Source organism: Marmota monax, unplaced genomic scaffold (genome assembly GCF_021218885.2).
Source record: "Marmota monax isolate L192 unplaced genomic scaffold, Marmota_monax_Labrador192_F-V1.1 WCK01_AAM20220418_F8-fsc00003, whole genome shotgun sequence".
Taxonomy (NCBI): domain Eukaryota; kingdom Metazoa; phylum Chordata; class Mammalia; order Rodentia; family Sciuridae; genus Marmota; species Marmota monax.
In genome coordinates, this window is record NW_026694084.1 from 8,330,285 (window position 1) to 8,351,995 (window position 21,711).

General features: G+C 35.0%; 1 protein-coding gene across 8 annotated transcripts in view; it reads left to right on the forward strand.

Moving 5' to 3' along the window:
* Vps13b (vacuolar protein sorting 13 homolog B) overlaps window positions 1–21,711 on the forward strand; it is a 756,023-nt gene that overhangs the window by 535,726 nt on the left and 198,586 nt on the right. For all 8 annotated transcript variants that reach the window (XM_046464889.2, XM_046464891.2, XM_046464888.2 and 5 more), the window contains one exon: window positions 18,830–19,517. In XM_046464889.2, coding sequence (XP_046320845.1) covers window positions 18,830–19,517 — 688 coding nt within the window. The remainder of the gene's footprint in view (window positions 1–18,829; window positions 19,518–21,711) is intronic.

Genomic DNA, 21,711 nt, shown 5'->3' on the forward strand with positions numbered 1-21,711 from the left:
GACTCCACCTCCAAAAACTGGACACCTTCCCCTCAAAAGCTTTCTTCAAGGTGGTTACACCTACCCAGGAAAGGGATGCAACAATTATTCACCTCTTCCAACTATGTTTTTTACTGTCATCTTCTAGGAGTTACACTTTGGCATTCTTCTAAACAGAGAAAAGCCAGTCTTTATAGTAACTCGGTTTGTTATGGTTTTGGAACAAGGTGTCCCCCAAAAAGTTCCTGTTAATGCAGGAATATTCAGAGTGAAATTACTGGATTATGAGAGCTGTAACCTAATCAGTCCATCCTAGTTTGAATGCACTCACTAGTTGGTAACTATGGGCAGGGGGAGGTATGACTAGAGGAGGGTCACTGAGAGTGTGCCCTGAAAGAGGGTACATCTTCCTTGTAGCCCCTTCTCCTACCAACTGCTTCCTGACTCCTCCAAGAGCCAGGCACTTTTCCTCTGCTAGGCCCTTCCTCCATGAAATTAAACCCTGTGCTGCCTCACTTTGGGTCCAGAGTAATAGAGTCAGCCATCTGTGGGCTGAGACCTCTGAGACCATGAGCCCCAAATAAACTTTACATCCTCCAACTTATTCTCAGTAGGTATTTAGGTCATAGCCATGAACCAGCTTTCAGGATTAAGATTGGGTGTCTCCATCACTGTCTGACCTCTCCTACAAACAGTCCCCACTTCTTACTCTGCTTCAGCTACAATGGCCTCCTTGTTCACTGAGCATACATGGTGTGATTGCTGCCATATCCTTTGCAAGGATGCTTTCCTCAAGTTTTTACTCAATCTCCTCCTCATGAAGCCTATTATGACAATCCTGTTTAAAAATCACAACCCTTCTTCAGAATTCCTCATCTGCTTTACCCTGCTCTTGTCTTGCTCATACCACTTATGATCTAATGACATTCTATAAAATTTACTTATCTATTGCTTCTCTCCACCTGCTCCAAATATAGGTTTCACAAAGACAGTTTTTAAATTTTGTTTTTTCACTGTTACACCCATAGTGCTTAAATTACTGGGTGCAGAGTAAGAGCTCAATGCCAATTTGCTAAATGAATAAATGATGAACATATATAATGAATATCAATAAGCAAAGAATTTAATTTCATTGAGAAGGCAATACTATGTTGCTTCTCACAGCAGCTGATTAATATAAGCATTATGTAATAAAACTATACTTACAGGTGATAGAAGTGGAAGATACTTCCAGAAATTACTAAGGGTATGCTTTGGTAAATTTAACTTGTCTAGACAATCCACAATGTGGGTGTACAGGGTATAGGGATTAGAAAAGGTCACCAGTGGGTCACATCTGTAGTTGATGGCCAGTATGATTTGGGCTAATGCTCTGGCAAATCCAGTTCTATTGGGTCAAAGAACTATTTCTCTCTTAATGTAGTAAGAACATTTCCCCCTATAAAACAGCCCATTCCTTACAACGGAAACAATTTTAGGTCTTTGTAAGTTAGATAGTTTTCAGCACTGTATTGTTTAGTTTGTAAAAAAAATAAAAAATAAAAAATATTTGATTTAGAATGAGTTTGTGGCCTGATGATGTTTAGAAAAGTGCCAAAGTGTAACTCCTAGAAGATGCCAGTAAAAATCATAGGTGGAAGAGATGAATAATGGTTGCAACATTTTCCTGGTAGGTGTAAACAGGCCTAAAAATCCATCATTACCATTTGTGAAATATGCCCCTAAGAATAAAGTCAACTGGTATTCTGTGAACTCCATTAAACATCAAAATAAAATATCTCCTAATTGAGTCACTGTCCCACTGTGTTTATATTGTTACAGAAGCCCTGTTTCATCATTTTGTCTTATTGCCAAAAGCATCAGTAATATTTTCCCCACTTTTAGTGACCTTTTTTTCCCTTTGAAAACCTTGAACATAACAGGTTTTTCATTGTGATTTTACTTTGATATCAAGCACATTTCTGTTATAAAACAAGTTCTTATAAGCTGTTTTAAAACCTCAGTTCCTAAAGTACCTCTTTTAAATAAAATCTAAAGACCAATATAACGTGAGAAAAGCACATTTGATAAAAATAAGAAAAAAATTTTTGAGTAAAATATAATAATCAGGACAATACAATAAATTGTATTTCTAAACCAGTATAGCATATGCAAAATATTTGAGATTCAAAGAAAGTACATTAAAATATGTTTAATTCTCCTTAATTTAGAATTTAGAAGTGTTGACTGTATAATTATTTTTATTCTCTTTAAGAATTTAACCTTTATTTTATTTATTTGTTTTTATGTGGTGCTAAGGCTCAAACCCTGGGCCTTACCAGTGCTAGGCAAGCACTCTACTACTGAGCTACAACCTCAGCCCTGAATGTGTAATTCTTGACTCCTGTTGTAAATGAAATATGCCCCAATAAGTGATAAAATGTGTTTGTTTGCAGTATGCCTTCAACTGTGCTTAGAGAAGGGAAAGTACCAAAGGTAGATGGAATCCGGAACCATCTCCAGTTCTTGGGAAAATATAGATCTAGGGCAGAGTGAAAAATGGACAGAGTAGAAAGTCAATTATTGGCAACTGATTGGAGCATGGGAAGTAGGTGGCAAAAGAGAGAAATGTATTCCGCTTTTCTTAAGTCCTTGAATTAAACCCTTTCATGGGGAAGGAGATATCTCCCTCTTCAAATAGAGACATTGTGTTGGAACATCCATTTTAACTGAGGAAGACTGTATGTACAGACACACTTGGAGAAGAAGATTCCTTGTTCCATGGAAATTCAGTCACCCATGAGCACAAGGTACTCTATCCACAACAGTTCTACTTTAGCCATAGTTTGCAACTTGTCTAAAAAATAATTTTTTAAATATTATTTTAGTTGTCAGTGTACCTTTATTTTATTTATTTTTATGTGGTGCTGAGAATCAAACCCAGTGCGTCACACATGCTAGACAAGCACTCTACCCCTGAGCTACAACCCCAGCCCTATAAAATAATTTTTTAAAGTTCAGAGGTATTTAAGTCAGCTTTTTTGCTGCTGTGACCAAAAGACCTGACAAGAGCAATTTTAGAGGAGGAAAACTTTATTTGGGGCTCACCATTTTAGAGGTCTCAGTCCATGGATGGCTGATTTGATTGCAGTAGGCTGAGGTAAAGCAGAACTTTGTAGCAAAAGGTGTGGGGGAGGAAAGCAGCTTAGACATGGCAAATAAGAAGCAAAGGCAGCTCTTAGGACAAAATATATTCCCCAAAGGCATGCCCCCAGTGATATACCTCCTCCAGCCACACCATACTTGCCTACAGTTAACCCCAGTTTATCCATTCAAGTGGATTAGTAGACCAATGAAGTTAAGGTTCATTGTTTTACCTCTAAACTTTCTTGCCTCACACTTGAGGTTTTGGGCAACACCTCATATGTAAACCATAACAAGAGGGAAAGAAAGACAAATGAACCCTTTTGCTTTTTTATTAGCTGGAGATTAACAAAATTTAAAAATTGGGGAAAGGATCTGAGCAGATATTTTTCAAAAGAAGATATAAAAATAGCAGATAAACACTTGGAAAAAGTTCAATGTAATTAGCCATCAGGAAAATGCAAATCAGCAGACTGTGAGATTCCACCTCATACCTACTAGTATGCTTTGATCATAAACACAGGTAACAAGTATCAATGAGAAGGTAAAGACACTGGAAACTTTGCATCCTTAATGAGAATGTGAAAAAATGCAGCTGATGGCAGGTCCTCAAAAGATTATGCATACAGTATCATATAACCCAGGACTCCTAAATACATAACCAAGAGAAAGGAAAACACATGCCCACACAATAACTTGTAATATAAAAATTTATACTAGCATTATTCGTAACAGGTTAAAAAAAAGGAAGTAACCTTTATCTAGCACCGAATGAACAGGTAAATAAAATGTAACATATCCACATGACAGAGTATTACTTGTCCATAAAAAAGAAAAAAGTGAGCCAGGTGTGGTGTGCACTCCTGTAATCCCAGCTATTTGGAATGTTGAAGCAGGAGGATGACAAGTTTGAGGCCTGCCTTGGCAATTTAGAATTGCCCTGTCTCAAAATAAAAAGCTTTTTTTAAAGGGTGGGGAGCTGGGGATATATCTCATGGCTAGTGCCTCTGAGTTCAATCCCCAGCATTGCAAAAAAGAAAAGAAAGGAATAAAGTTCATGTTTATGTTACAACATGAATGAACCCTGCAAACTTGTACAAAAGGAAGGAAGCTAGTCAATAAATATTATATACTTCCATTTATATGAACTGTCCAGAGTAAGAGAATTCATAGAGGCAAAAATATTAATGGTTACCTGGTCTCACAGGAGTGGGAGAGCTGAGTTAGCAGGTGAAGTGACTGCAAATGGGTATGGGATTTCTTCATTATCTGTATACACTAAATAGATGAATTATATATTATGTGAATTATTATCTCAATAAAATATTATTTTAAATATATCAAGAGTAATAAGTGTTGACAAGGATGCAGAGCAAAGGGAACTCTTGTACATTGTTGGTGGGAATATAAATTAGGACAGCCATTATGGAAAATGGCATGGAGATTCTTCAAAAAACTAAAAATATAACTACTATTTGATTGAGTAATCTCTCTTCTGGGTCTATACTCAAAGGAAGTGAAATCTTACTCATATCAAAGAGATATCTTCATGCCCATGTTCTTTGTGGCATTATTTACAATAGCCAAAGGTACAAAATCAATGTAAGTATCCATCAGCAGATGAATGGGTAAAGAAAATGTGTTATATATAGACAGTGGAATATTACTCAGTCTTAAAGGTGGAGGGTCTTGTCTTCTGTGACACATGGATGAATCTGGAGGACATTATGCTGACTGAAATGAGCCAGGTACAAAAAGACTAATACCAAAGTCTCTCATATATTAAGAAGCTAAATATGTTGAACTCATAGAAGGAGTAGAATGAGTTACCAGATGGTGGAAGCCAGGGAGGAAATGGGAAGTTGTTGATTAAAAGATAGCAAGTTTTAGATAGATAGGGAGATAGACAGGAAGGTATGTTTTAAGATCCATTGCACAACTATATTTAATAATAATGTATGTTTGCAAAAAATAACCAAGAATAGATTTTAGATGTCTCACTAAAAAAAATTATAGATAAATTAGGTAACGGATATGTTAATCAACTTGGCTTAATCATTCTACATTGTATATATGTATCAAAACATCATACCATACCACATAAATGTGTATATAATTGTGACTTGTTAATCAAAAATAATATTGAAAATTCTATCAATGAGTGGTTAATTGGAAGGAAGCATGAGCTTTGTTGTCCTCAAATGCCACACACACACAAGCATGACATGTCATCCATGGCAGCCTTGCTCTGTTTTACATATTACACATCTTCCCTTCCCTCCCATCCCTCAACCACTACCCCACGACTCTGTAAGATTTTCTTTGAAAGAAGGGATACTGTAGCAAAAAAGTAGTTTGAAATTTTCTGGAAACAATGATCTCCAGAGCCTCTTCCAACTCCAATAAACCATGATTCTACTGCATTGAAATGACAATTTGAATTTGGCCTAGATTACTCCATTTTAACTCCATATCAACAAAAGGAAAGCCATGAACAAAGACAGGTGTGACTTAGTGGAAACTGTGGAACTCAGCCAGCCTTTAGCTCCCAAGTGCAGTGCTTTATCTCCAAGCTCTCCTTCCTGTTCTTGAATACAATGATTTGCTAAAATAAAGACACCTGGTCCCAGCACCTTGCAAATGGGTTTTTCCTTTCAGCATTTCAAAATGTATTCATGTATTTGTGAAGGCTGTCTTTGGAAACCATCTGTCTGAAATCTGCAGCAATATGAAAACCCCTGTGGCTCCCTTAGATATTATAGTGGTATTTGTTGCTTCACTAGTGTACTCTCTCCTATTCCCTTTTCCTTTTTTTTCCCCCTTCATTCATTTGTAAAGCATCAGTGCCCAGCAGTAGGTATGTAGTAGTAAATAACATTACTTAGTCCCTATAGTCACTTATCTTGCCATTTAATAAAGAGTCGTACATTAGTAACAACAAAGAGTTTAAAGTTCATTGAGTTTTAAGAAGAGCTATGAAGAGAAAAATAATAAGGTTTTGGGAGACAGTCTCTGTAAGTTGTGATTTTAAAATGAATTCTGAAGTAATATTGCAAATATTCAAATTCCAACTCTACTGTTTACTGGCTGTGTGACTTTGAGCAAGTTACTTAATATTTCTGGGCCTCAGTTTCTTTATCTCAAAATGGGGATAATAATGCACCTACTTTATATAGAGTTGTTCTGAGGATTAAGTGAGTTGATGTGTGTGATACATATAAAACAGTGCCTGACCCATTTTAAGCATCCCATGAGTGTTATCTATGCAATATGATTTTGCTGCTTAACAGATGATCAGGGAATCAACGATTTAGGATATCATCATTACCATTTTAATCACCTAATCACCATCATCATCGACATCTGCAGACATATATCATATATTTTGTGTGCAGAGTTTGCGAAAATGGATGTGGAATGTGTCTGGACTTAAGAATTCTATGATCTAACTAAGAGACAAAGCATAAGGATTAAAATAAAACTGTAATAGAAAGTAGCATATGCTAAATGACAGAGATAGTGCCCTACATAAGTGTAAGAAACAGTTGCTATAGGCTGATCAAAGGAGTACTTCACAGAGGAAGTGAACCTTTCAGAGGAAGGGCCCTCCACTTTGCAAGAATAGGAGGAGGATGTGGAGACCAGAAGGTGAGTGTGAAGCTCCAAAGAGGAGAAACTCATTGGAGAAGTAGTGAGGGATGAATTAAAGAGGAGGCCCAGAAAACTGGTTAGATTATTCAGTAGGTAGTGATCTGTCATGACCAGATTCTGAACTGGAGTAATCAAATAAATTTTCTCTCATTCACCTGAGACCTGCTGCTTTATAAATTGCCTAATTCCATGTCCCCATGATTGTCATTTTTAACTAGTAATACTACCTACAATTTCCTATCTATACATTTTCATCACATTTATTTTATCAAACGATGTTTTCTTATGATTTGCTTTAAAAAGTTCTTATAGTTCTTCATTGTCCTTAACAGTGTTTTTCACACAATAGAGTGTGTAAGAATTCTGAGACTTTGATCTCACCCTCAGGTAAGATGCTTCTGGCCTGGGGCTGGAGAATCTCAGTTTTAACAAGGGCCCTTTGTGATGCTGACTGAGGTGCCCAAGAAGCCTTGTTTTGAGGAAGACCTGGCTAGAGTCTGGCTTTGTCCTGTCTTTCCAACCTCATCTTCCATTATTCCCATTAATATAGTCTTTGTTTGAGCCAAATGAAACATTTTCCTTTCCTTATTCTTACTCATTCTCTAAAATGTTTTTGATTTTATCTTCTCTTTGATGTGTGTGTGTGATTCCCCTAGTCCTTAATGCCATTTCAATGAGTCCAAATTTTGCCTACTTTCAGTCCCGGTTCTGATGTGTTCAGAAGGCATCTTTAGTAAATGAATGTGTCTCTCTACCCTGGAAAGCAGGCTCTAGGTTTAACTGATTCTTATATTTACTTATGACTGTATATCTGATATGTATCTTGCAAATGATTTAGTTTGTTTCTTCCTTTCCTAATTCATTCATTCATTAGTTATTGAGAGTCTTTGTACAGTGGAAAGGACCAGTGAGAATACAAAGGAAACACCAAGGATTATTAATGAAATGAAGGAATGACTATAAGTAACTCATGGATACCATGGGGGTATATTCAATATTTGCATCTTTTGAGAAGAAAAAAACAAAGTTAAAGTAGAGAGGTGTTATTTCAGGGAAAAGACATTTTATAATGTTCTGCTGATGTTATAGATATGTCGTTTATGTCTCATTCAACTGAGATTTTTGGGGATCTTGGCAAGAATGCAAGTCTTAGCTCCATTTCTCTGATCTCCAAGTATTTGCCTAGAATGAGGTATAGGTTCAACTCCAGAAAACTAATCATAGCCCTTCATTGAATGGTTCTTGGCTGATTAGTATTTTGATTTGTTGGAGAAACTAGGAAGGCAGCATAATTGAATTGGGTAGAATAGTAAGTGTTCTCTCCTTATGTAAAGATCACTGTGGAGATTTAGAGTTCTTAGCAAAACAGACAAAGTTCAGACTAATTGTAAAAGCATTGACATGGGACATGGATAGATTGGAAATCTCCTGCAAAAACCTCAGAAGTCATCTTTGTCCATTCTTATAGCTACTCAGACAAAAACACTCAAATCATTTCTTACTCCTGTTGTTCATAATACCCAATATCTAATCCATCAACACATTTGGTATGTGAGTTATATAATTTTTGTTATTTTTCCCTACAATATAAACTCCATGAAGGTATGACCTGTGTTTCTGCTATAATCCCCAGCCAGTCCCTAGAATATAGATGCTCAGTAATAATTTGTTGAATGAACAGTGTGAAATAAAATTTCATTCCACATTTGACTAATTTTGAAGCTTCTTCAAGAAGCTCAGGAAATATTCCATTCCAATAAAATTAGAGTTGAAACCCAACTACTCAATATTATTTGGTAATGCTATCAACCAAATAATGTTACTTTAAAATGACGTAATTTTAAAAACAAAGTATTTCTAACTAATTTGAATAAATACCAGTAATTTTTAAAGGCAAAGAGCTCTCCATTTTAATGGTACTGATTTGGAAATACTATTGTGAATGTGATCTGAATTTAGCTTTAACAACAAGAGATGTTCTGATGAGTAATGATATACAAGGTATTGTTAAAAGTGTGTCTTCTAATTCATCATTTTTTGAGAAAGTTTTCTCAGGAATGTCTAGACTTAGTTACTGCTTCAATGTTTATGAGATGATATTTGACATCTGGGAGGAAGAAATCTAATTTTTTCTGACTTTTAAGCTCTTATTCAAGGAGTCCCACATGACCAGAAATATCCAAACTTAAAGTATATAGTGGGTTACCTTCCTGAGTCTACAGAAGGTAGCTTTCTAAGAATAGTAAGGGTTCCTAGAACATGTCATAATATGAAAATTTACTGATGATATTGGGCTAACTGAACAGAGCTATGGTTAGAAATTTTTAACTGATTTAGATGATACTTCAAATTTCCAAGGATTGAAGGAAGAGGTTGATATGATCAGTACTTATATGGAAGATCATTTTGGTATAGTGATGATTTTCATGGAGTAACATACAAAAAAAATCTCTCTAAGGAAAAGGAAGAATTGTCTAAGGGCATAAAGAGATATTTCTAACACTTTGATTAGTTTGCATTCCAAATTCTTTGCATCATTACTTTTTAAGGTATTGGTAATATATGACAGAAAGAATTAGGATGTGACTTTAGGTCCATTTGGATTTGATCTGCCATTATCAAATTAAAGAGTAACCAGTAAAGTTTGCAAATGACCCTTTGTTCTGTAAAATAGATTTCAAATGAAATCAATAGAGAATCCTGAGATCTGGGCTTACTTTGAAGAGAATGTAGAGTTAACTGAGCCAAGTTCATTTAGCAAATAGAATATCTTGTAATGAAAATCATCTCAATAATTTTCTTAAACAACTATAGTCTATTTGGCAATGAAAATCAGCCACTAGATAAAGTTAATTATAGATAGGCTTGATTGTTTTCATCATTTTTCAACTTGTACTTAATATTGGAGAAACTTTTGTTTTAAAAGCATCTTCTTCTTGCTTCATTTCCATAAACCCTATATAATTTTTCTAAAGAACTGAAGCAAGAAAAGAGGATATAGGGGACATAGTAATCAAATAAGGGGTTTTAAATTTATCTTATGGATAGATATTTCTACAAAAACTGTAGTTTTCTTATCAGAAAATTAAGTTCATAGTTTCAAGACAGAAGCCCTCTGGAAGAGTTAATAAGCACAGTCTACTTCTACCTTGCTGCAGAAAATTAAATGCAACCTTCTCTATGACTCTTATAGAGAATGCATAGGCTCAGGAAACTTTCATCTGCTTCTGGGTTAGGGCTGATTCAATCTTAAAGCAAGTTTATGAGAGTGGCTGATGTGATACAGTTGTTTCTAGTAAAATCGGACTAGCTTTAAGGAGCCAATCTAAGTCAGTTTCTGAGTAAAATTCTATGAGAAACAGACTCCAACTCAGACACAACTGTAAACCCTGATATAATGAGGACTTGCAGCTGATTTAATCCTATTGAAACTCTTTAAGCAGCCATGGGACAAAATGGTTTCCACATTGACATCAATGGAACGGGACCTTAGATTTCATCAGTTAGAAGAGTAGTTACCTTGTACACACAGTAGCCACTTTTTAAGAATTAACATTGTGGCTATTTCTAAGCCAGGTTATTGTTTCTGATACAGAGGCATCTGTTTTAATTAAGGTTCCCAGAATGTGTCAAGTTTTGTTTTAAAAAAACTGAATTTATTACAAGAAGTAAACAAATTAGATCTATGCTCCTTGAACACAAAATGACCAACTTATTCCTGTTTATTATATATGCAGAAGACATATAACAAAAAGGAAAGACAATCAGAACTATTTCTGAATTATGACCCTATATATAATGTTTTACCTGGATTTTTTTTATTTCCATGAATATAGAAACCCCTGCAAATAAGCTTATGCTATGAGATCATATAAGTATAAAGGGACAAACAGACACAAAAGTCTAACTATCAATACTGCAAATAAAATCTCAGTAGGTGGGATTTGAATTTACCTTTGCCTGTGTGGGTAGGTTGTTACATATAGTTTTTCTCTTTTTGTCTATGATTAAAACAGTCACTGATAATGATCTAAATATTATAGTTAGTCCTGATCCCTCTTCAAAATTTACAAGTTAAATTAGAACTGTAGGCCACAGGCTGCAGTAAAACACAAGGTTGACTGAAGTATCGCCATGTTTCTTTTATTACAGTTTGCACTGGTCTTGAAATATGAATATTTGAACTGATACTTAGTAGGCAGTAGTGGCCTCAGACTTACTTCAAAGAGCCGGAAAAGTAACTTCATGAAAGGAAAAACCTGAAACTATAATACTCTTTACCATTCTATCTGTTAAGCAGTGATGGGTATCATTAGTTCTGCTCTTTCCCATAATCACTGCAGTATTGTGAAAACTTTTTTTTTTTGGTCATCCAACTGGGAACAGTTATATTATGTGAGATCTTATATAACATTTGGTTTAAGAAAATAAAACATAAAAAGCTGTTGTTTTGTAGCACTCAGTATTGGTACTACCAAAGTTCATACAAGCTTTTACAGATTTGGTTTTTAAATAAAAAATGACAATGGTGACACTGAAAGAGATGTTTAAAATGAAGCCAGCGTACCCTTTTTTAATACATTTTTATTTAATATATTAAGATAAATTTCAGCTCCCATATCACTAATTTGAAATGGTAATTCATCCATAGAATTATACAGGTTTATGATTTATAATACTGATGCTATTGAAAATTTGAGACTTAAAAATGTATTCTTTTTTTTTATTAAATTACACTATTTACATAAAGCTTCCAGTGTAGATTCCATTAAAGGCATGTGACAACCTTTCTCGATCCCACCACACCATACCATCCTACACAGACTTCTGAGATACAAAAATAAGTATGTTTGCAAATGCTTAAACAGCGAGGTACATAATTTTTTCAAGTTTGTGTAACTTCTTTGTAATTCCAGTATGTGAAGCCATTAAAATACTGTGACTGATTTTTTTTTCTTTAAACTGTATATGATTTTGTAAGATAGATACAATGTTTACTTATTTGGAAACACTACTACATTTCAGCAAGGGTAGTAAAATTAGGATATATCACAGTGGTATTTCTTTAACTTCCCCCACAGGTGGTTTGTTTTTTCATGCTAACATCTATGGGACAATTAATTCATTTTAGATGTGATTGTCACTTATATTCTGTGGTTTTACACTTAATTTTTTTACAATTTATAAGATGTGAAAAAATCATATTATAATTGGAAAAAGATATTGATCAAGATTAAAGTATAATTCTTACCCACTGGAAGTATTTCTCCAGCATTGCTGTTATATAATCATAATTGTGATAAGTAGGTGGAAAAATCTGTGGGTATACATATGTTTGGTATACTAAGTTTTTTTTAAAAAAGAGAGAAATTTGAAAAAATAGTATGAAGTAGAATACTGGAGTAGAGGCAGAATCTCCTTCCATTGTTGGCCATCAAAACAGAACAATTTTGGTCCTTGTTAATTCTCAAGAGGTTGTTTTACACACATTTTTCTTGAAAAATTTAAACATCCATTTATTTTCAGCATTTTTTTAATATAGCTGAATTTTGATTGTGCTCATAAAAAATGTTGATCTGACCCAACAAGAGGTTTCAATCAAGTTTATCTTTCTCTACTCCAAAATGCTACTGAAGAACATCTAATTAATGTAATTGGAATGGTATCATTGCATTCTTTGGTATTGACCCATTATTTGAGTGTGATTTTATTTACTTCTTCTAAGACATTCTGGGTCTTAACCAGACTCCAGGGTGAGCTAGTAAATTTACCTATCTCAGTACATGAAAAAGAGGAATTAGTTACAGTTCCCTAGCTACTAGTACAGCTTTCAGCACCTTCTCCATGGTGGCTTGTGTCTGTACCATATATAGCTATGAAAGGATGGGAAAATGCACTGAAATGATCTAAGAAGTAAACTATCAACTTGACATGTTTTCCTGCCTATTGAAAACCCTCTCATATTGAAACCCACTGATAGTGAAATTGTAGAATTCCACCAATTTAAGTACCATCTGGTTGTGCTCAAGGCTTTAAAGCTGTTATCTCCACATAAAATTTCAGAGTCCTCTACTTTTTCTTCACCAAACTATCCATTTTTAAGCCACAAATATTTTTCCAGCTCTTTCAGATTTTATCTAAAAGTATATTTTAACAGTATTTAAAAAGTTCTTAAACAATAACAATTTATCTTGATGGATGGCATGCTGTGTTTTTTCATTTTATTTTAATTAGCCATTGTGGAACCAAATTCCCCTTTTGTTTTAATCTTTTGAATATTGTTTAATTATTGTTATCATGCCAGATATCTTAAAGGTTATTTTACCAATACAGTTTCATTTAACATAACCCATATGGAATCAATAGCCTAGTTTCCTAAAGTGAATGCTTGGAAAATCTTACATTCATATGTTAAGAGTACACATCCTTTCCTCATTAGTTGGAAAGTACAGGGATTTTGGCACAGGTTCTGTGTGGAAGCATTGTGCAGCTTTTATATGGATTTTGTTTTTAGCCTTTGATGACACTGTTTAGAATAGGAAGTATCTAATAAGTAAAGCATTTTGTCTCAAGTGCTGCCAGTGTGTTTAATATATGCCTGGAGGTCTGAAACATTATCTTCTTCACTACAGTAATATGCATTTAATTCTCTGAAAGCAGAAGGTCGAACTTTTAAAAGGGACGCAAAGTACATTTTCAAACAGAATAATTCAAAACATATGGAACAGGGGAGCAGAGTAATGTACAGTTGGTTTTTATGGTTTAATCATGATCATGTTAATGCACACCAGTAGCTAATTAAAGAAAACTTTTATTGTTCATTTTGAAAAAGTTAGGTAAAGAGCAGGAGAGCTGATTTAACAGTGCTGCCCAGAGATACACACCACACTCACCCACAGCAAGCAGATAATGCTATTTTTGACAACTTATTTGTCTCCTTAGGCGATAATAAAGCAAAAGTATTTTTCAGAGTGATTACATTGTGAACTTTTCATTTTCCTCAGAGGAATGGTAAATTTGATGCTCAAGTTTAGGGGCCAGCACACATAACTAATTGTAAAACATTTTTCAATAATGGGCTAGGTACTCCTCAATATTATAGATAAGTAGTCTACAGTGGACTGGTAACACACTGGTCGATGTCTCAAAATCCTCAGCTTGTTTCAGTGCTACAAATAATTTGGAAGCTTAGGAAAATGGAAGGACCTGGGATTTTAACCCAGTTTTAAGAATTTAGTTTTCTGGTACTGGGAAAGTTAGACCTTTTTGCCCTTCATTCCAATGGGAGGGTCTTTCATCTCTGTATCACTGGTTCAGATTCCATTCTACTTGGGAGTGACTAAAATTAGTTACCATCTGACTTCTGTTCAATAACCTGTGTGACCCAAGCTGATAGCTGCCATCCTGCCCTGCCGATTATTTATATTTCAGGATCATACCACTTGGCATGCAGGAGCCTAATGTTGCAATCTCAACACATAATAATGCTGGACACTAAATTTCTTTAAAACTTCCCCTACAGGTGGTTTGTTTTTTCATGCTAACATCTATTGGAAACTTAATTCATTTTAAAGCAGGAGAGACTAAATTTTAAATATAAATATAAGTTAGAAGAAAAGTCTCTATGCAGAAAACATCTAGTCAATTGTGGTTGACTTTCCTGAGAGAATAAAATTAATTTATGAATCTTGAATTCCTGATTTGAACTGAACCTAAAATATTTTTTAGTTCAACTATATACAGATATTTAGTTTGTAATGCTTCAAAATATGAGCAGTAAATCCTAGATGACTCATGTGCTTGATTTTATTACTTTTTCATATGTTATTTGAGAATTTCTAGTTGACAGTGGATTTGGACATATATTTGAAATTTTTATAATAGGGATAACAAAGCTTTAAAATTGAGCTGTTGTCTCAAAAACCAGTGACTTTATTTTTACTTTACTGAATTTTATAATTAAAACTGCTTATTCATATGTTAAGTCAGCACGTAGTTATTAAGCTTTTCTGTGTGAAAAAAAAAAGTGTGGTGTGTTCTGAGGATGCTAACATGGTGTTTCCACATACCACAGCCTGCTAGCTGCCTCACCTTGGACCTGTTGATTAATCTCTCCAAGCCTCATTTCCTCAGCTTTAAAATGTGGATAACAATACTTTCTCTCAAAGGATTATAACAGTAAAGAAGATGTATGTATCTTGCTAACAACATGTGGCAAATTATAAACATACTTAGTAGCATCTTTTTTATCTTCAGTTGCTTACAATCTCTGAGATAGAATACACTGTGAAAAGTGCTATAAAAAGTTGTTTTACTAGGCAGAAGTAGGAAAGACTAGTAGCACCTGGAAGGTGCCTGTTAAAGTCCCAATATGAGAATGAGGACATAGCAGAGACTAAGAGGATAGTCTGAAGTATGTTCAGCCCACAAAGTAGAGGGTACAGAGCAGGAAAGACCCCTACATCTGGGACAGACCTTATAAAGTATAGTATTGGGAAATCTTCATCCATATATACTTATATCTTAACAATCAACTCTAGTTTGATGGGAAGTATTTTTTATTAATTTATTTTATTTTTAAAAATCTTTTTGATAGCAGGAGATTGAGCCCAGGCAGAGCTTAGCCACTAAGCCACATCCCCAGCTCTTTTATATTTTTTATTTATTTTTATAAGTAACAGGGTCTCGCTAAGTTACTTAGGGCTTCACTTAGTTGCTGAGACTGGTTTTGAACATGCAATCATCCTGCCTCAGCCTCCTGAACTTCTGGGATTATAGTGTGTGCCACCAAGTATTTTTTCATTTAATATTATATCAGAAACAAACATTGCATCAGATATTTACAGATCTTTTCCAATGTGCCAGGTACTGCCCTGCTCCTTAGTGATCCATGGAATGACTTGGCCCATTCTTTCAGCAGTTCTTCACCTAGTAGAAGACATAAACATGATAGCTACCTGGTACTAGGTATTTACTGCGTGCCAGGCACTGTGCTGACCTTTTTTTTTTTACGCACACTGCCTTGTCAAATTCTCATAATAACACTATGAGGAATTGTTATTTCTCATTTTATAGATATGAGTATGTAGCTTTAGAAAGGTTTGTAGGTTTCCCAAAGTCATCTTGGGCTTGATCTCCAGGTCTGACTCTAAAGCCTATACATAGTCATGCATCACTTGGTGGGACAAACATGCTTTTAGGCGATTTCCTAATCATATGAACATTGTAAAGTGTACTTACACAAACCTAGATGATCTATCTAGCGAGCCTACTCCACACCTAGGCGTGTGTGTGTTGGGGGGCCATGATGTACAAAACAACATGAGATTAAAACTCAAGCACAAGAAAAATCAATGCAATCAAGAAGAGAGATGTAGGAGGCTGCTGTAGGTGTAACATGGCATGCTGGTTTATAGTAAATTTTTATTTCCACATTTTTTTATTGGTGCATTATAGTTGTACATATTGATGGGATTTATTGTTACATATTTGTACAGGCACATAATATAACAGTATAATTTATCCAATATCACTCCCCCATCCTTCCCCACCTCTCCCTCCCATCTCTTGGTCTCCTTCTTCCATTGATATCTCTTTGAGTTTTAAGAGCTCTACCCCCACTTTGTTTTACTTTTTCTTCTCTAGCTTCCTCATATGAGAGAAAACATAGTACTCTTAACCTTCTGAGTTTCAGTTATTTCACTTAATATGATAGTAACTTTTATAAGTCAAAATATATGCAAAAATAATGATTAAAAGTATAGTATAGTAAAGATACAACCGGTAATTTCTTATCAACTATATTCTGTGTGTAATTATATGTATTATTATTTTTGGAACTGGGGATTGAACCCAGGGCCTCACACATGATATTTCAGCACTCTATTATTAAACTTCATACCCAGACTTTTTATTTTGAGACAGGGTCTTACTAAGTTGCTCAACTGGCCTCAGTTTCATGATTCTCCTGCCTCAGTTGCCCAAATAGCTGATATCCTGTATTTTTCTATGACTGGCAGTGCAGTAGTTTTATTTACACCAGCATCACCACAAACACATGGGTAATGCATTGCTCTCATGACATTAGGATTACAGAGAAACCAGGCAACAGGAATTTTTCAGCTTTATTGTGATCTCATGGGACCACCATAGTATATGCATTCATCATTGACCAAAATGTTATATGGTCCTATACTATATTCATGTAACCCTGTCTGATATTAACACCACAGAACATTTTAGTAGAATATACCCATCCTCACTCATAATGGAAGTATGAGTGAAGTACTAATCTCATCAAGAGAACAAAGAGTAAAGAAATAATTCTCAGACAAATTTTGTTAATTTTGATGGACAAGCAAATTTTTGCTAGCTATGGCAAACTCAGAGGGGTGCTCCAGGCAGAAGTACAGCAGAGTTGAATGATTTAAAAGAACATGGTATCTTCCAAGACCCAGGGACAAGTTGTTTTGTTTCAGATAGCATATTTTTTTCACAATATGTCTTCCTTAACAACTATGAAATCAATTAATATCATTTGAAAAGTTTTAATAACTATTGCATCATTCTCTTTAATTGTTTATTAGTCCTTGAATATTTCCACCATCAGCTCTTGACAAGCAACTTACAATAACTTGTAGCATGGACAGATTATACTCTTTTTTTCCAACCAGATTAAGGAAGAGTCTAAAAACTGATAAATAATTATCCAGTACTTTGGGAGATAATTTTCTATTGCTAATAGTAATGTAAATTAGTGCAGCCTTTATGGAAAGATAATTAATAGATCTCCTAAGCAGTAACTTTAACATTATTCATGCCATTTACATAGTAATTCCATTTCTGGGAGCCTGTTGTAAAGAAATACAACTACATGTTTGTCATAGATGTTTGTTGGCAAAAATTAGAAACTTGAATATCAATCATATGGAAATGCTTGAACAAATTATTCCTAACACTAAATAAAATATTATGCAGCCTTTTAAAAGCTCTATTTATGCAGAGTACAATAGCATGTTAAAAAGTAGGCTGAAAATTTGTCTCTACAGTATGATCATAACCACAGAGTAGAGTAGATGGAGGGAATCTATGCAAATGAGGAAAAAAGACTACAAGTAGTTTGCTCCATAATATCATTGGTTATATTTGCTGACAAAATGGGAGTAAGAGGATTTTGCTTTTTCTCTTATTCTTCTGGATTTTCCATAGTTACATTGATAATTCTATATTACTTCAAAGAAAAAGTAAGTGAAAAATCTAGTTACTGAATAGATGGTTGGAAGACATACAAAAGAGGAAGGTAAGTCATGCTGCCAATGTGATCATAACCTCTGCTGCCACCAAGTTGTTCCTGGTTTTCTTCTTCAGATTCATGCGTGGACAACTTGGGGAACTAATAACCTTTATTGCACAAAGGAAAAATCTACCCTGAGAGGCTTTAATTAATTATTTTCTGACTTTGACTTTATTTGATCACCTACATTTAGCCTTGGGCCAAGTCTTATTATACAAAGAAAAATAAACATCTTTTTAAATAGTGTGCATTAATTTTATTTACTTTTCTCTGTCTTTCATAATTTAGGATTACTGATTTTCTTCTCCATTCCTCACTGTGCAAAAACCTATAAAACACTTTTATAACAAGGGTAAAGAACATAATATAATCTATGTCTACATAAAATATTATCTCAACCAACATTAAATATGATTTGGAAACAATGTATTACTTGGAAAATCATTATAAAGAATACTAAAATCATTATTTGAAGAGGTGTTTTTAAAAATATCTGCTAGATTGTATTAAACCTAAATAAGATAATCTGGTACTTAAAAGTTTATTTTAATGAGGGGAATGCACATTTAATGCTTTTTCTCAAGTATTTCCTTAGCATTCTATGGTGAATTTCTTTTTGAGAAAGCACCTACCTACCTACTTTGTTTTTATGATTACTGTTTCATTAGACTTAAAATAAGTCTAATGAAAAAAGTTCCTTTTTAAAATCCTTGTTTGTATAACATTGTTTATATAATAACACTTGACATGCACAGGTTTGAAATATATTCTTTTTTCTTACAGATCTCCAAACAGGAACAGAAAAAAATGGATACATTTGATGGAGGCATGGCTGAAACCTCATCTCGGTACAGTGGTGCTCAGGACAGTGGAATTGGCAGTGACAGTGTTAAAATTAGAATAGTGCAAATAGAGCAGCACAGTGGTGCTAGTCAGCACCGCATTGCCCGTCCCTCACGCCAGTCATCAATTGTAAAAAATCTAAATTTTATTCCTTTTGACATATTTATTACAGCAAGTAGAATCTCACTAATGACCTATTCCTGTACAGCCTTGCCCAAATCAAAATCACAAGAACAGAAGGAAGATGAAAAAACAGGCAAGAGTTCATTAAATCTTTCAGAAGTTGATTCAGATGTTGCTAAGCCCAACCAGGCATGTATTTCCATGGTGACAGCAGAAGATCTCTTAAGCAGTAGCACTTCTTTAACTTCAGGAAAAAAAATAGGGGTTCTCTCTCTTGAAAGTCTTCATGCATCCATGAGATCATCTGCAAGACAAGCACTTGGCATAACTATTGTCCGGCAGCCTGGTCGAAGAGGAACTGGTGACTTACAACTAGAACCGTTTTTGTACTTTATTGTGTCCCAGCCTTCCTTGCTTCTGAGTTGTCACCACAGAAAGCAGCGAGTGGAAATATCCATTTTTGATGCTGTGCTTAAAGGGGTAGCCTCTGATTACAAATGTACAGGTAAGAGCCTTCAAATTACTAGAGATTAAATAATTACTACTGTATTATAAATTTTATTCCTGTAGTTTCAATACTGATCAAACAGAAAACAGCTGGCAGAGCAGACAGCCCTCTTTTCTCGACAGAATATATAAAGTGCATGTCCCACAGCTGAATCGTATTTAAATTTGAAATTTACCAAGGCTTAGCCTTAACATTCTTGCTATGCCTATGAATGTTCACTTTTTCTTAGGAGGTGAATGAAAAGGAGAGTCGTTCTTGGCTATAGAGATGCTCAACAATTTTTCCAGTGTGGGGGAAGCTTATCTTTTTTATATATTAATGGCCCAAAGGTATACTGTCCATGTTAATGCAGCTGTATAGATGAAGAAGGAAAATACTTTAACACACGAAGTCTATCATTTGGATGTTCTTTTTGATCTTATCATCTCACTGCAGCAGCACAAAATTAAATATTATGGAGAAAGTTTATTAATAAAGTAAGATGATTTGTTTATACATTTACAACAAAAATATTTGTTAATGATGTTCCCTGTTATCCCATTCATACTTATTTTATAACCAGAGGGCATCCTGTATCATAACTATGGAACTTCCGAAGCTCGTTGAAACTAGGAAGGTGCGCAAATATTCAGATTTAAGATATATGAACTCTGAGGTAACTAGGTTTGTTGGAAATGAGCTTGAGTGAGGCAGAATGAGAGGGCTTTTTCCTGAGTTAATGTAGAATTGGAAATTTGGAGGCAAAGTCTAGAAGGTAGTTAGGTCACCCAAGACTTAGTATTTGAAGAGAACCCTAGAAAGCACAGGTGTAGTTCAGGCATTGTGTTGCTATAGGTGGTCTTAGTCCCATGTAGCAGATAGATACCAGCAGTGAGGCATTTGGAGAATTAGTCTGATCTGAAGGCAGGCTGGTTTGCTGTGGGCATTTAGAATGTCCATTTTATACAGCAGGACCCTGGAGAGTAGACAGCAAGTGTAGGGATCAAGAAAGCCCAAGGTAGTAGGATTGAAAGAACCCTAGTTTCTTGCCAATGCTTAATTCAAGTCCCCTGCTTTACCAAAGGGGTAACTGGCCAGTTGCTAAGGAAAGAGTGACCAGGGTTACCCCTTAGGCTGCTTAATAGACCTCTCTCCAGTGATGTGCTAGGTCTGGCTGCTCATACTGGCTTAAAAGACCCAATTGTTGAAAAAAAGTTTCAGGAACTTTGCAAGGCAATTAATTGTTAAGTCATTAGTAGCTTAAATCAGCCATGATAGGAGTATTTACACTATCAATATGAACAATTAATCAGCTCTCATATGCCAATACATTTGTTAAACATTTATCAGCATTACTGCCTCCCTTCTTCAAATACACTTGTCATTTCCTTGGTGCCTACAATACAATAAATAGGTATTTCAGAAGTAGTGGAGGGCTGGAGATGTGGCTCAAGCGGTAGTGTGCTCGCCTGGCATGCATGCGGCCCGGGTTCGATCCTCAGCACCACATACAAACAGAGATGTTGTATCCACCAAATACTAAAAAATAAATATTTAAAAAATTCTCTCTCTCTCTCTCTCTCTCTCTCTCTCTCTCTCTCTCTCTCTCTTTAAAAAAAAGAAAAAGAAAAAGTAGTGGAGATGAGGATGGTACTGGAGTGGTATAACATGTTATATGGCTCAAGGACTCATGCCTACATATCTAGTACCTGTTTGAAGGTCTGCTTGACATTGGTGAAAACTGGGTCCAGGATTATGAAAATAAATCTTCATTTCTAGCTCTTCATTAAATTCATTTAGCTGCAGTCAATCTGTAGGCAGGTGGCTTCTGTGGTCCTGGAAGAGATAAGTAGAACAGGGGAAAGGACTGATATGAACAGCTATGACTCTTCCAGACTAGTATTTGTAGGGATACACAGATCCCAGAAGCCTTGTTTTGTTTACTTCAAGCCCAACCTTAGGATACTCTGTGTATATCCTCTGCCTTTGAAAATAATCACTGAGCTGAGGCAAGCAAAGGTCCACTATAACAGAAGAAAGCTACCATTGATATATTTGTTTCCATTTTCCTGAATTGGAGTTGGTCTGCTTTAATCCATTTTATTAACATACTCCTAAATCATAAGTTTATATATTCTATCTAAATCTCTATACAGCAAATTTATGAGGTCTCATTCCAAAGATAATCATTTGAATTATATCTTCATAAGTT